Source organism: Elephas maximus, chromosome X (genome assembly GCF_024166365.1).
Source record: "Elephas maximus indicus isolate mEleMax1 chromosome X, mEleMax1 primary haplotype, whole genome shotgun sequence".
Taxonomy (NCBI): domain Eukaryota; kingdom Metazoa; phylum Chordata; class Mammalia; order Proboscidea; family Elephantidae; genus Elephas; species Elephas maximus.
The window spans coordinates 133,268,136-133,282,932 of NC_064846.1; the positions used below are offsets into that span (position 1 = coordinate 133,268,136).

At 36.7% G+C, this 14,797-nt stretch overlaps 1 protein-coding gene across 9 annotated transcripts in view; it reads right to left on the reverse strand.

The window, feature by feature from the left end:
• USP9X (ubiquitin specific peptidase 9 X-linked) overlaps positions 1 to 14,797 on the reverse strand; it is a 134,171-nt gene that overhangs the window by 75,859 nt on the left and 43,515 nt on the right. For 8 of the 9 annotated variants that reach the window (XM_049873361.1, XM_049873360.1, XM_049873358.1 and 5 more), the window contains 4 exons: positions 9,136 to 9,281; positions 6,724 to 6,803; positions 4,637 to 4,749; positions 3,117 to 3,335 (listed from right to left, as the gene is read on the reverse strand). In XM_049873361.1, coding sequence (XP_049729318.1) covers positions 3,117 to 3,335; positions 4,637 to 4,749; positions 6,724 to 6,803; positions 9,136 to 9,281 — 558 coding nt within the window. Of the gene's footprint in view, positions 1 to 3,116; positions 3,336 to 4,636; positions 4,750 to 6,723; positions 6,806 to 9,135; positions 9,282 to 14,797 lie in introns of those variants that run through there. The other variant, XM_049873362.1, reaches the window with a different exon arrangement.

Here is a 14,797-nt window from a genome sequence, read left to right on the forward strand (position 1 = left end):
AAACTGTCATGAGACTATTAGACTTACATACTACTCAACAGTTCTGTGTAATATACAAAAAATATACACACACAGTAAAGAATTAGTCTAAAGCTAATCTTTTCATTTTTTATTTGGTTGCAATGTATGCTTAAGCAATCAGGAATACTCAGTAAAAATCTGTATTAATGGTAAGAATCAAATACCAAAACCACCAAACCTATTGCAATTGAGTTAATTTCTACTCATAGTGACCCTCCAGGGCAGAGGAGAATTACCCCATAGGGTTTCCAAGGCAATGAATCTTTTACAGAAGCAGACTGCCACATCTTTCTCCTGTGGAGCGGCCAGTGGGTTCAAACCGCCAACCGATCGGTGAGTACTTAACCACTGTGCCACCAGGGCTCCCTAAAAATCAAATAGGGTGCTTCAAATTGAGGTGTAGTTATAGTCTAAGGTTAGCAGCATAAGCGCTTCCTTTATCTGGCTCTTCGTTAAGATGGGAAGAGGCAGAGCAGTTCCCCAACAGAAAAATTCAAAATGATCTTAAATCCTGGAATTTGCCATGTTCTTTAAGTGTAGTTTCACCTGTACTATTGCTGTAAGTTGCTTTCTTCAAAGATAGCTAATGTGAACTTCGCCTGAGACTTGATATCTCAAACAATCAAGTTTTAACTACATTTTTAATGTTTGAGTAAATAATATTTATTTAAACATCTTAAAACATTTTGGGGTGAGGTGGAGTCAAGGGGGGAAATGCCATTTACCAAAGTCAGATAAAGTAATACTCTCACATTGAGAGTCCCGACAGCTTATTTTAGTCACGGGCTAAAAAAAGTTCAGCCCACAGAGGTTCAATGTTTCTTATTGGGGGGACGGCAGGCGAGGACTGAAGAAGGAAATAAAAGCGGAAGGGGATACCTACCAAGAATTCTACAGAGGGCGATTAGGTATTTAGGCTGAAAACGTTCCTACTAAAACAGACTTTTAAACTCTATGAACTCAATTTTTCAAAGGTATAAACAGAAATGGACTACAAACTTAGTACCTATAAGGTAAATAGAGTTTAGAAAGTTTACCTCCACTATCTAACTTTGGAAAACACTGGTGGTATAGTGGTTAAGAACTGGGGCTGCTAACCAGAAAGTCAGCAGTTTGAATCCACCAGGCTCTCCTTAAAAACCATATGGGGCAGTTCTACTCTGTCCTATAGGGTCGCTATGAGTCGAAATTGACTCGACGGAAATGGGTTTTATCTAACTTTGTGATGATCTGAATTTTGCCACCACTACCTTTGGCGAATAGGAGGGAAAATATATTGGCATTTCCATTTCTTAGGTTCTTCATTATATCATACATAATGCCTGCATCCAACTAGCGGCATAGTTGAAAATCCTGCCAAATATATCATCTTTTAATCAATTTTTATAAAATCTTTAAAAGACCTATTAGCAATATAATAAAGGATAAATTTTCTGACTGCAGAAGGAAGAAAATGAGCCATTTAACAGGCTTCTCCTTGATTCACAACTGTAATTTAGGCTATATAAAAAACTGTACTCTTGATAAAGGCTCTGAAAGGCTAAGTACTCTCATAGCTGCCGTATTTTATAAGTTCAATTGCAAGAAGAACTAGACTTCGAGGAAAAATATATAAAAATATCCTCAACCAGAAGTCATCCCAAAACTTCGTATTTACTCATCTTAAGTCAACTTGTTTCATGAGTCTCTGGAAGATGGAAATTATTATTGATCCATACAGTAAAAAATGAAGTAAAATTTAAAAAAAGAAATATGGTACGGATACCCTGAAAATTCCATTTAGATATTAATTTGGTTTACTAAAGGAAAAATAGGCCATCTAGTGGCAAACAACGTGAACTTGGAAATTTCAGCTCCAAGTACAACACATTTCAATGATTTCAGCTTTTAACAGGATAAATCGAGCATTGTATGACTTCAAATTTTCTTGGCCGGCTTTGTTCTTTTCAAAATAAGACTCAGAAGAGTAAAAACACCTCCCTAAATTCTAAAATTTTAAAACTATATTGTTAATTATTTAACATTTATTTACAATAGTACAGTTCAGGGATACACTTTTTAGAAGTGTATACTTTGTTTACATTAATACAGAAAATTTACACTGGAGAACTTTCCTATTTATGTATTGCTATCATTGTTAGCTGCTGTCGAGTTGGCTGGCCCCCAACTGAATGGCAACACCAGGCACACCAAAATAAAACCCTGTCCAGTCCCCACCATGGGTTGCAGATTGGACCTTTTTGATCCAAAGGATTTTTGTTGGCTGATTTTCTGAAATAGATCACCAGGCCTTTCTTTCACGTCTGTCTTAGTCTGGAAGCTCTGCTGAAACCTATTCAACACCATGGCAACACGCAATCCAGTGGGTAAGCATGAGTTGCACTGGCTGGGAATTGAACCCGAAATCTCTTGCATGGTAGACGAGAGTTCTACCACTGAATCACTACTGTCCCCACATTAATATATAAGGCATATACATTCAGTGAGATTTGAAAGTTTTACTATTTTGCTTTTATTTGTAATTTCTATAATTTTACTTTTATGACATACTGGGCGCTTATATCACATACTTGATTTTGGAGTCAAAAATCTTGGCACGTCTGAAATGATCAAGGCCTTAAATAACAACACCCAAGTTCTTGGTCAAAGAAGTTATCTTTTACTCTGATTTCAAAAGAAAAATATGGTCTATTTCATACTAACCTAAATTATGACTATTTCCAAAGAGGCTGGCCAGAAGACCATGGGGACTAGCTATACATGAGAAAGCTAAGAAAGATAGTCACTACCACTGAACTAACGTGCCACAGCCATGGAAAAAGCTCCCAGTTTTGTGTATTTCCATTTAAAATCTCAAAGTTGATTGTCAAACTTTAATTTTTAAACACAGAAAAACTTAGCAGCAAAAACAGAAGACAGGACATAGCTTCGGCACAAAATAAAAGAATCCAAAAAGTAAAATAATGCAGAATTCCTTTAAGAGTAACATGAAATGAGCCTTCACACCACGTTAAATGGAATGTTTAGATAATTTAAAGTTCTGTAGCAGAACAAAACAATTGTTAATACTGAATTCTGAAAATAAACCAACATACTTTTGGTGATCGAGGATCTGGAGAACGAGCGAAGAGTTCATCTTCAGGCAACTGAACGTTTGAGGAAACGGATTCACACGGGCGTGTACCATTGTAGATGTGGAATTTGCAATGAGGATTTAAGGCCATGGCGAGAAGTTCTAGAAGTGGAAACCAGTCTTGGGACAACTTGGCCACACATAGCTCCACCAGGCGATGAGTATTGTTAACAATACATCTCTGTATTAAAAGGAGGGAAAAGTGATTTATAAAATGAAAACATTGCAATTTCAAACAGAAGTATCTTCCAACCTTATTAATAATGATATATCTCCATTTTTCTATACTAGTCATTTGAATCATGTTTAACTGCACTAATACTGGGGTCAAGCCGATTTCAAGAAAGATAAATTAACATTTATTTACTTGGTAATTTATATACCACCTTCTTTCAAAAGCCATTTGCAATGTCTGACAAAATGAAGTAGGCATCATAGGTTGTCTCTTGCTGCTCTATGTCTATAGGCAAGATATAAACTACCATTTTCTCACTTTGGAATTTGTACACTAGAGGCAGTAATTGTAAAAATCTAAACACTGCCGATTATCCAAGACAGAGTAGATTTGCTATCTAAACCTCAATGGAAAAGTCTGACACCACTTTCAAAGTCTCCATAACCTAGAAAGTTATGTGTTGAATATGAAGATATTGGGATTTTTATGCCATGGTCATTTTTGGGAAATAGCTCAGAGCACAAAAATGTATCTGCTTTACATCCTATGATCATTTTCATATCATAAATGAGGAACAGAGACTTGGAATAATTATTGTATTTGATCAATCTAAAGTGCACTTTTTAAGATCTCTGGAATCATAAGCAGTGGCATTGTGCACTATTTTTCTAAACTGGTATTTCCAGAGATATCTGTATCTGCTTCTGCCTATCACTTGGGGGGCATTACCGATCTGCAACCACTTTCAGTTCTCTACTTCAGGGTTTTTAATATCACAACTGCAATTTGAATTCAGACTGAAAAACTCTTTAAATTCTGGCTTATAGTCAAAATTTTCAAGAGATTTTTTTTCTCCTTCCATTGGATGCCAAGGTTGAGACATACATGTTTCCTTGCTGTCGCTTTTTGCATGATGAGTTTAGTTCTCATTCACCTTTACATTGACCCTTTAGTATCCCAAACATGTATCGTGTATTAGTAGCGAATCTTACAATTGATAGCATGATATAGTTGATGAAATATGGTGACTTGGCTAAGATCATAAGGTACCAGAGAACCCAGAAGACAGATTAAACCAGTATTTTCTAACTCTAAATCTCATGCTCACTCTAAATGACCATGCTGCTGCCTTCAATTATTATTTTTTTAATTAGTTTATTTTTAGAGCCTTAGATGCAATTATCAGGCCAAATATATAAAACAAATACACACTGTGTATGCATGTGTGTGCGTGCGTGCACGCGCATGTATTACCCACAGGCATCAGCACGTAAATCTGATTTTCTAGAGTCAAATGCAAGACTCACATGTATTTCAAACTTCCAGCCACTCACTGCCTCATCTGTAAGGATTTTAGTGAATGATATTGTTAGCCCATCTCGAAAAAATCGCTGACAGGCTTCACTTTTAACATCAAGGCCTAAGAAAAAGGAAGAAAACTTAATGTAAACAAAACATTTCTCTGGCTGTTTCACAACGTCCAATTACATGACAGAAGTTGGCAACTGTTCACTGACAGTTAACAAATGCAGAGTAGCTCTGGAAAAAAGACTCACAGCATTATCCTAAGAGGCCAATAATACTGCAAGGATTAACATTTCAAAATTTCTACATCTCAAGAAGGTAGCTTGATTCAGAAACAGAAAATAATCTTCAATAAAATTTTTAAATACTTAATTGTTAAAACTACATTAAACCAAATAATATCAAGACTAATTGAAAATGTTTTAAATTATGACGTTGGTTCTTAAACTCAGAATGGGTACCAGTACCATGTGCTAGGTAATCTAAATACTTCATAGCATGGTACTTCTTACATTTTAAAAATTAAAAAGCGGTATTTCTCAACTATTTAATTTCATCTGATTTCAGAAAGGCAATAGAGCACATGTTTCCGAACAGAAAGAAAACTTGTAACTCTTAATGACAAAATAATTTGTAGACTAAAGTATTACTTGGTTTTTAAAAAAACAGATGATATTTAAACCCAGTACTGTACTTTAAAAAACCTGAACCTTGCCTAAAATAAATTATGATCCCAGGAAGAAATTATAGGAGGAAACCCCCTGCAAATGATTCACGTCTACTGAATGTCAATGCTATTAAATACAGTATCTTCAGCTGTTTTTATCTATCACTGTACTGTCAGGATATAGAACATGCCTAGCACATAAGTCTTCAAATAGTTGTTGAAATGATGCATAAACGTGTAAATAGACAAAAGAAATTTGAGCAATGGAAAACAACTATAATCTGATAAGGTATTTTCATAGTTTACTAGATCTTTTTACAAGATTAATAAGATGTCGTGGATATTCTTTAAACGAAGGTGGCGTAATTATTTTAAGATAAACGAAATTGTTACTCTTGCCATGAAGTGAAACAGACTTAAGCAAAGTACTAAAGATGTTAATTTTGACAATCTATTTCTATTGTGATAGTTCCTATTTGATAGTTAAAACACATCCATGGCTACCCTATTTCAGAAAATGAATTGTTACTGCCACTTATTTTAACCTTCAATGCCTTAAAAATGAAGAGAGAAAAAAATAACCAGACAGAAAATTTACTGCACCTAAAGTTAGGCCCAAGTCACTGAAAAAAATGATTAATTCCAACATTAAGCTTTTACTTCTGGGTAACTAAGCAAAAAATACCAGATTCCTTTTATTGGTGCTTCCCCTCCCCGCAACATAGGGCCTCATCTTTCAAGTCTGATTTTTCTTTTACAGAGAAATCAAACCTTTTCTGTGTACTCAAAATAAAAATCAAATATGCAATTAAGATAGCTTGTTTTAAAAAACAGTATTAATCACACAGCAATTTTCACCCAAAGGATCATACCTGAGGATTCTATTATGTACAAAGATCCACATGCCCTGGGATTCACCATCATTTCAGTAAAGCAGTCAAAGGGCAAGTATAAAGAATTTGTACGCTAACATAATACGCATCTTGAAATTAGAAATGGCTTCCGTTAAAAAAAAAAAAAAGTCAGATATATCTGCAGTTGAATCCATCTTAGAGTACTTTCCAATTAAAAAGTGATCTTTAATTGTCTATTATTTCACATACCAGGTAAGACTCTAGGTTAAAAATGTTTAACCTTTGTGTGACAACCCTTTTGATAATCTGATTAAATAATGCATTAGTGATATGAATATTCACAAATTTTATTTTTACGTTCACAAAGACCCTTGAAGGTTGTTCAAAGGTTATGAACCCTTGGCCCTAGGTATATATCATAAGGCTTACCAAGAAAGGTTGGTTAGATGTTCTAGTCTAGGAATATTTAATAGGTGTTTATAAGAGAGAAAAAGAGTTTTCAGGGATAAAGTTAAAGCATGTCTAATAGCATATACATTATAGAAAGCATAATAATATTCAAACTTACCTTTTTTACTAAGATCAATAGCAGCTTCTAAAAGCACTTCTAATTCCCCTTTCGGCAAAACTGGAACCACCCATCGAGGCCTAAGAGTTTTTATAAAATAAAAAGATGCTTATTGGTTTCACACTAAAAAAGGCACTGTAAGTTACTAATTACAATTACTTACCTCACCATAAAAATATTAAAACAACAAGGTTGACAAAATATTTGTTTTGTAGGCCTAAGCACCATCTGCTGTCTCTACGAAGAGAATTTTTTAAATGTACTATCGAACAAAAGATATAATCAGAGGGTAAAAATCCTAAATTATTTAATAAGTTTCATAGAATATAAAGCTACTATAATAATCAAATGTCAATTAAATGGATACTTATTGTTTAAGCTCTTAGGAAAGTGGTCTTGGGGGATTCAGGTTAGAGGAAATACTATAATGACCCTCAGTTGTCTAGAACTTCCTCACAAAGGAAATATTTTGGAGGCAAATAACTTATTTCTGCCTTAACTCATCTCAGCAAAATATTTATCGTCTTTTCCTGAAGGTTAAGTGAGCCACGTGCCTCCAAAGTCTCTAAGCCTCCAGGGACACCATCCTCCCTCAAACAAATATGCTGCTTTACCCAGTGGCGCTTTCTCTGATCCCAATTCTTTTCCTACCCCTTCCTCCTCACCACCGCTCACTCACCCACTGCTCCCCAGAAGAAAAAGCCTTCTTCCATTCATCCCTTGGAGCCCTGGTGGCACAGTAGTCAAGAGCTCAACTGCTAACCAAAAGATCAATCCAATCCACCAGCTGCTCCTTGAAAACCCTATGGGGCAGTTCTACTCTGTCCTATAGGGTCGGTATGAGTCAAAATCGACTCGACTGCAATGGGTTGGTTGGTTTGTTGGGTTTTTTAATTCATCCCTTAAACCCTGTACCAAGAGTTGGCAAAATTCCCAAATATCTGTATTTTGTTAAAAGGCACTCCATTACCAGACAATCCATTACAGACAAATGTGTACCAACTTTGTCATTCTTTTCAACGACACAAAAACCATCATTTTTCTCTTCCCCCGAGGATTGACTGATATGCAACTTAGTCAGCATAAGAAGTACTAACAATTGCCAACCACCACACGAAACAGAAAAGCAGAACTACAACCTTTTGCAATGATGTTTCTACTACAGGGAATGGTGACAGACCATGGAACAACTTTATAGAAGTCTTATCTCTTTGAACTATACTTTGTTGTACACTATTACAGGCATCTTGAATCACACAATGTATTCTTTTAAAAAATGTCTTTTTTATTCTTTTTAAAAGTGTCTATATACCATTAAAAACAATGAATATAATCTGAAAGCATGTGCTCCTAATTGTTAAGAGTAATTTGGTTGGGATGTGTGTATGTTAAGGGATATTTTATAGATGACTGTATCTACATAATGTATTTCTATGTTTAACAATGTGCCTTAATTACTAACATAATTGAAATTTTTTTTTAAACAATGCAAAAGGTTTCCATTTCCTCTGCCATTACATATTTAATAGTCTTAGCCTATTTTTAGAAAGTGAAATACAACAAAAAAATGAGTAAGGCAAGTGCCTATAGGAGTGTGTTTCTGTTCCTTTCCTTTTTGGGGTGAGGAAGAATGTGTCATACTTCCTTACACTTACTTGAGCCCACAACCCCATTAGGCACAGTGAGGATCACAGTCACGTGGGGTTCCCTAACGTGCTCTTCCCTTCACCTCTTCAAATCTTTTTCGTCCCCTGTACACAAGCGTGGACTCTCACTCTCTTGGAGTCTTCCTCCAAATAATCAAACTGAATATTTAAATATATGTTTAAAAGGAAGAATACAAAGAAAGATGATTGTATTTGTGTGTGTGTGTTGAACTCTAAGTATGAAAAATTATACTTTGACCTGTGCCCTGAGATAAAGACCAAGAGAATAGTTGATGTGGTTAAATGCCTCAGGGCTTGCCAAGGGTTCACAAGGGGCAGCCTCCAAGGAACTCAATCTTCTTATGACCTGGTTTACCTCAGGGCCATCCCAGAATTATTAAAAAGCCATCCAGCAATCCTAGCAACCAAGATTACTAATGAGAGAAAAGCTTCATAAACTCACAAAAGGGAAGTAAGTCACAGGTAAAGTTCTAGTTCAGAAACACACCAGCTAGGGTCAACATCATTAATCTGAAAAAAATTATTCATATTATCATTCCTTATCATTTTTTAAATCCACAGAAATGACTGAATTAAGAACCAAGGATTACAAAGTATTTGGCTACTAATGAGGTGGGGGAATTGTTGTGACATTTCCACCTATTCCTTCCTTTTTCTCATTCACAACCATTTATAATGCTCAGAGACTTGGTGAGTTTTCCTGCATATTACACACATTAAAAAAACAACAACAAAAACAACTCACCTGTTGATCATGTCATCCAACTTTGCCAGATCAGTATGTGGAAATGCAGGCTCCTCATCTTCAAGCTGTGGCGGGCCATCACCTTGACCTTGTTCATCTGGGGGGGTTGCTGGGGAATTCTCATTAGAAGAATCAGGCGATGAAGTCTTAATAAAAAAATTAAATATTCCAAATTAAGTTTCTGTAACACATGTATAAAATCTAGCTAATCAGATACCAATGCAGATGAGGCGAAATTGTTGTATATCATTTTAAAAGATGTAATAATTAAAAGCTCATGATGTTTCAGGCAGAAAGCTCCTGATATTCAGGTAGTCTCTGTGTTACCGTGCTTTAAAAATAATATCACTTAATCCACAACAGCCTAATGAAATATTCTACTGCCATTTAATAGATGACAAAACAATCTCAGACAATAACAAGCCCAAGGGCACACAGCACAAAAAACTCCACAGCTAGGATTTGAATGTAGGTCTAACTTCTAAGGTACATGTTCTTAATTACAATGTATACTGTTTATACTTCCCATTATGAGTCCTGTAATGATATAAAAATTAGACTGTAAATATGAAATACCACATTTCACAGATTTAAATGTACCTGATTTATACCTTTCTACTTTCATTTTATAATTTGAAGGGAAAAAAATTAACTATATTCTACAATTTCCTACTCTCAAACTACTATCCGAACAATTATTTAAAAACTTCAAGATTGTGGTTTCTAAATAAGTCGTGTCCCTTTCAATATGACTACGGCTAGATTTTTGTTTCTTTCATTCCTCGTATTTACTATACTTTTCTCTTGCCCCCCCCCCCCGTTAATAACAATATTTTCACAACTAAGTGAATGAACTTTTACAACCCCTTATCCTTAATATGAGTTCGGGGGGGGGGGCACAAATGGTTAAGTGCTCAGCTACTAACCAAAACGCTGCCAGTTCAAATCTACCCAGAGGCACCTCAGAAAAAAGACCTGGCAACGTGCTTCAGACCTTGAAAATCCTATGGAATGCACCTCTACCTTGCACACATGGGGTTGCCATGAGTCGCAACTGACTCGAAGGCAACTGGTTTTTACTCTTAATTTAAAAAGTAGTATATTCTTTCAGAATGCAACCAACATAATTTTTAAACTGATGTGTTCCTGAATTTTCTACCCACTGTAGATTAATGGCCCTTTTAGAGAAGGGAGCCCCCCCTCATCATTCTAGCATCTACTGAACACTTGTGTGATAAACACAGTTGCATAAATAAATGCTTACATAAAGACAACCACATTTACCACCATTAAGGTGTTACAGAGGCTATTAAGTAAATGGCGAACATTTACTTATAATGGAAACCAACATTGTGCAGATACAGAGAACTGGTCTCAAGGAAAAAGAGTCTATAGCATGGAATACAAGTGTTAGAAGCCTACCAGAAATATTTGCATTTGAAGTATATAGCTTTAAAAGCCTACTTTAAAAAAAAAAACCTTTTCCTCCGGATTTTGTATTATATACATTCCCCTAGAAAACGTAAAGACAAAAATAACATTTATAACACCTGTAATATACCAACAGAAAATACCAGTGTCATCTGTTCATATATACGTAAAAACTTACAAATGAGAATACATAGTTTAAGATAGTGTCCTCTTCCCACTCAACGTTTGAGTGCTTTCCCATACTGTTAAATCTTTTTGTAAAAGTTTGAAATTAGAGGACACCTCTTATTTTGTTACATAAACAGAGCTATTATGAATCTTCTAACAAATAAATCTTATGCAAATCATTGTACTGTACTTTTTTTCCTTAGGGTAGGATCCTGGAAATGTAATAACTACAACAAAAGTATAGTTTTTCTTCTAAGGCCAATGACGTATACTACCAAATTCCACTGTAGAGTTTTACACTAATACATTCTTCGGCAACAGCAGCCAGGAGTGTTCATCTCACAATGCCTTTGCCAAGTGTTTCAATTATTCACTGAGTTGTACTACAGTAAAAACTGTGAGAGCCAGAACAAAAGAACTATCTTGTTTTTGCAGGTCTCGCAAGTTTTACGCCTTTGACAGGGTCTTATCTATCACTCCTTTTAGGGGAAAACACTTGAGTTTTCCTTCTCTGACCGGTTTCCGACTTACACCAGTCCCAGCTTTCACAAGTTTTACTGTACTCATTTCTTGTTGTTAGGTGGCAACAAGTCAGTTCCAGCTCATAGCAACCTTACGTACAACAGAACAAAATGCTGCCCGATCCTCCACCATCCTCAAAATCGCTGCTATGTTTGAGCCCATCGTTGCAGCCACCGTGTCAATACATCTCATTGAGGGGTCTTCCTCTTTTTAGCTGACCCTCTACCAGGCATTAAGTCCTTCTCCAGGGACTGATCCCTCCTGAGAACATGTCCAAAGTACCTAAGATGAAGTCTCGCCATCCTTGCTTCTAAGGAGCATTGTGACAGCTCTGTTCATTTTTCTGGTAGTTCATAGGATATTCAATATTCTTCACCAACACCAAAACTCAAAGGCATCAATTCTTCAGTCTTCCTTATTCACTTTCTACCTTCCACATGCATATGAGACAACTGAAAACACCATGGCCTGAGTCAGGCACACCTTAGCCCTCAAAGGAACATTTTTACTTTTCAACACTTTAAAGAGGTTTTTGCAGCAGATTTGCTAATACAATCTGTCATTTGATTACCTCACTGTTGCTTCCATGGGCGTTGATTGTGGATCGAAGTAAAATGAAACCTTTGCCAACTTCCATCTTTTCTCCTTTTACCATGATGTTGCTTATTGGTCCAGCTGTGAGGATGTTTGGTTTCTTTATCTTAAGGTGCAATCCACTCTGAGGGCTGTAGTCTTTGATCTTCATCAGTAAGTGCTCCAAGTCCCCTTCACTTTCAGCAAGCAAGGTTGTGTCATCTGCATACCACAGGTTGTTAAGGAGTCTTCCTCCAAGCTTGATGCCCTGTTCTTCATAGAGTAGAGCTTCTGGGATTTGCTCAACATAGAGATTGAGTAAGTATGGTGAAAGGGTACAACCTTTCCTGATTTTAAACCATACAGTATCCCCTTGTTCTGTTCAAATGACTGCCTCTTGGTCTACATACAAGTTTCACATGAGCACGCTTAAGTGTTCTGGAAGTCCCATTCTTCACAGTATTGTCCATAATTTGTTATGACCTACACAGTGAATAAAACACATCTAATCATTTTTCTGGTATTCTCTGCTTTTAGCCAAGATCCATGTGACACCAGCAATGATATATGTCACTCCACGCTGTGACGGTTAAAGTTGTGTGTCAGCTTGACTGGGCCACGTCACGATTCTCAGTGTTTTGGCAGTTATGATGTAGTTTGGTAGCTAGGTAATTATGTAATCACCCCCATAATGAGATCTGATCACTGCCACAAAGAGATCTGCTATGAGTAGCCAGTCAGTTGAAAGGTAGTTTCCTTGATGGTGTGGCCTGCATCTAATATATGTAAATTTTCTGGCAAAGCTCACTGGCTTTTGCTCTCTCTGGATCCTGCAGCTGGCTCCTGATCTGATATCCAGTTCTCAGGGCTTGAGATAGCAGCCTACCTGCCGATTTTGGGATGTGAGCCAGAGGGGTCTGTCATCTTATCTGACAATCTTGGGTTCACCAGACCCTGTGGCTACAAGTCAGGAGAAGCCTCCAGCTTGACCCACGAATTGGAACTTTCTAGCCTCTACAACCACATGAGTCATTCCTTGATATGAATCTCTTAAGTGTATGCCTATATATATATATATATATACACACACACACGCTTCATTGATTTTGCTTCTCTAGAGAACCCAGCTTAAGGTACACTTCCTCTTTTCAAATTGGCTTGAATTTCTGGCAGTTCCCTGTCAATGTACTGCTGCAACCATTTTTTGAATTATCTTCAGCAAAATTTTAACTTGTGTATGATATTAATGATATTGTTCAATAATTTCCTCATTCCGTTGGATCACTTTTCTTTGGAATGAGCGCAAGCATGGATCTCTTCCAGTCAGTTAACCAGGTAGCTGTTCTCCAAATTTCTTGGCATAGACAAGCGAGTACATCCAGTGCTGCATCCATTGCTGAAACATCTCAATTGGTACTCCATCAATTTCTGTAGCCTGTTTGCCAATGCCTTCAATGGAGCTTGGAAGTCTTCCTTCAGTATCATCAGTTCTTGATCATATGCTTATACGTCCTGCAACGGTTGAATGTCAATCAATTCTTTTTGGTACAGTAGTTCTGTGTATTCCTTCCATCGTCTTTAGATGCTTCCTGCGTCATTCAGTACTTTACCCATAGGTCCTTCAATATTGCAACTCGAGGCTTGAAATTTTCCTTCAGTTCTTTTAGCTTGAGAAATGCCAAGTGCATTCTTCCCTTTTTCTTTTCTAACTCCAAGTCTTTGCATATTTCATTATTACTATTTTACTTTGTCTTCTCAAGTAGCCCTTCGAAATCTTCTGTTGAAGTCTTTTACTTCATCATTTCTTCCTTTTGCTTTGGTTACCTGCCGTTCAAGAGCAAGTTTCAGTGTCTCTTCTCGCATCCATTTTGGTCTTTTTTTTTCTTTCCTGTCTTTTTAATGACCTTTTACTTTCTCCAAGTGATATCCCTGATGTCATTCCACAACTCGTCTACTCTTCGGTCATTAGTGTTCAATGTGTCAAATCTATTCTTGAGATGATCTCCAAAATTCAGGTGGGAAATACTCCAGGTTGTACTTTGGCTATCATGGAGTTGTTTTAATTTTCTTCAGCTTCAACGTGAACTTGCATATGAGCCAACTGATGGTCTGTTCCTCAGTCGGCCCCTGGCCTTGCTCTGACTGATGACACTGAGCTTTGCAATCGGCCATTTCCACAAATGTAGTCAAATCAATTCCTGTGTATTGCATCTGGTAAGGTCCACATAGTCACCATTTATATTGCTGAAAACAGGTATTTGCAGTGACTAAGTCATCGGTCCTGCAAGATTCTATCACAAGATCTCCGCTGTTGCTTCTATAACCAAAGCCATAATTTCTAACTATCCATTCTTCTTCTTTGTTTCTAACTTTCTCATTCTAATCACCAATAATTATCAATGCATCTTGAATGCACATTTGATCAACTGCAGACTACATAAGTTGGTAAAAATCTTCAATTTCTTCATCTTTGGAATTAGTGGTTGATGCATAAATTGGAATAACAGTCATATTAACTGACCTTCCTCATAGGCTTATGGAAATTATCCTATCACTGACAGTCTCGTACTTCAGGATAGATCCTAAAATGTTCCTTTTGACCACGTACGCGATGCCATTCCCCTTCACTTTGTTATTCTTGGCATAGTAGGCCACATTATGCTGAGCGAAATTAGTCAGAGGCAAAAGGACAAATATTGTATAAGACCACTATTATAAGATCTTAACAAATAGTATAAACTGAGAAGAACACATACTTTTGTGGTTACGAGCGGGGGAGGGAGGGAGGGTGGGACAGGGTTTTTTACTGATTAGTTAGTAGATAAGAACTGCTTTAGGTGAAGGGAAGGACAATATTCAATACACAGAAGGTCAGCTCAACTGGACTGGACCAAAAGCAAAGAAGTTTCCAGGATAAACTGAATGCTTCAAAGGTCAGCGGAGCAAGGGCGGGGGTTTGGGGACTATG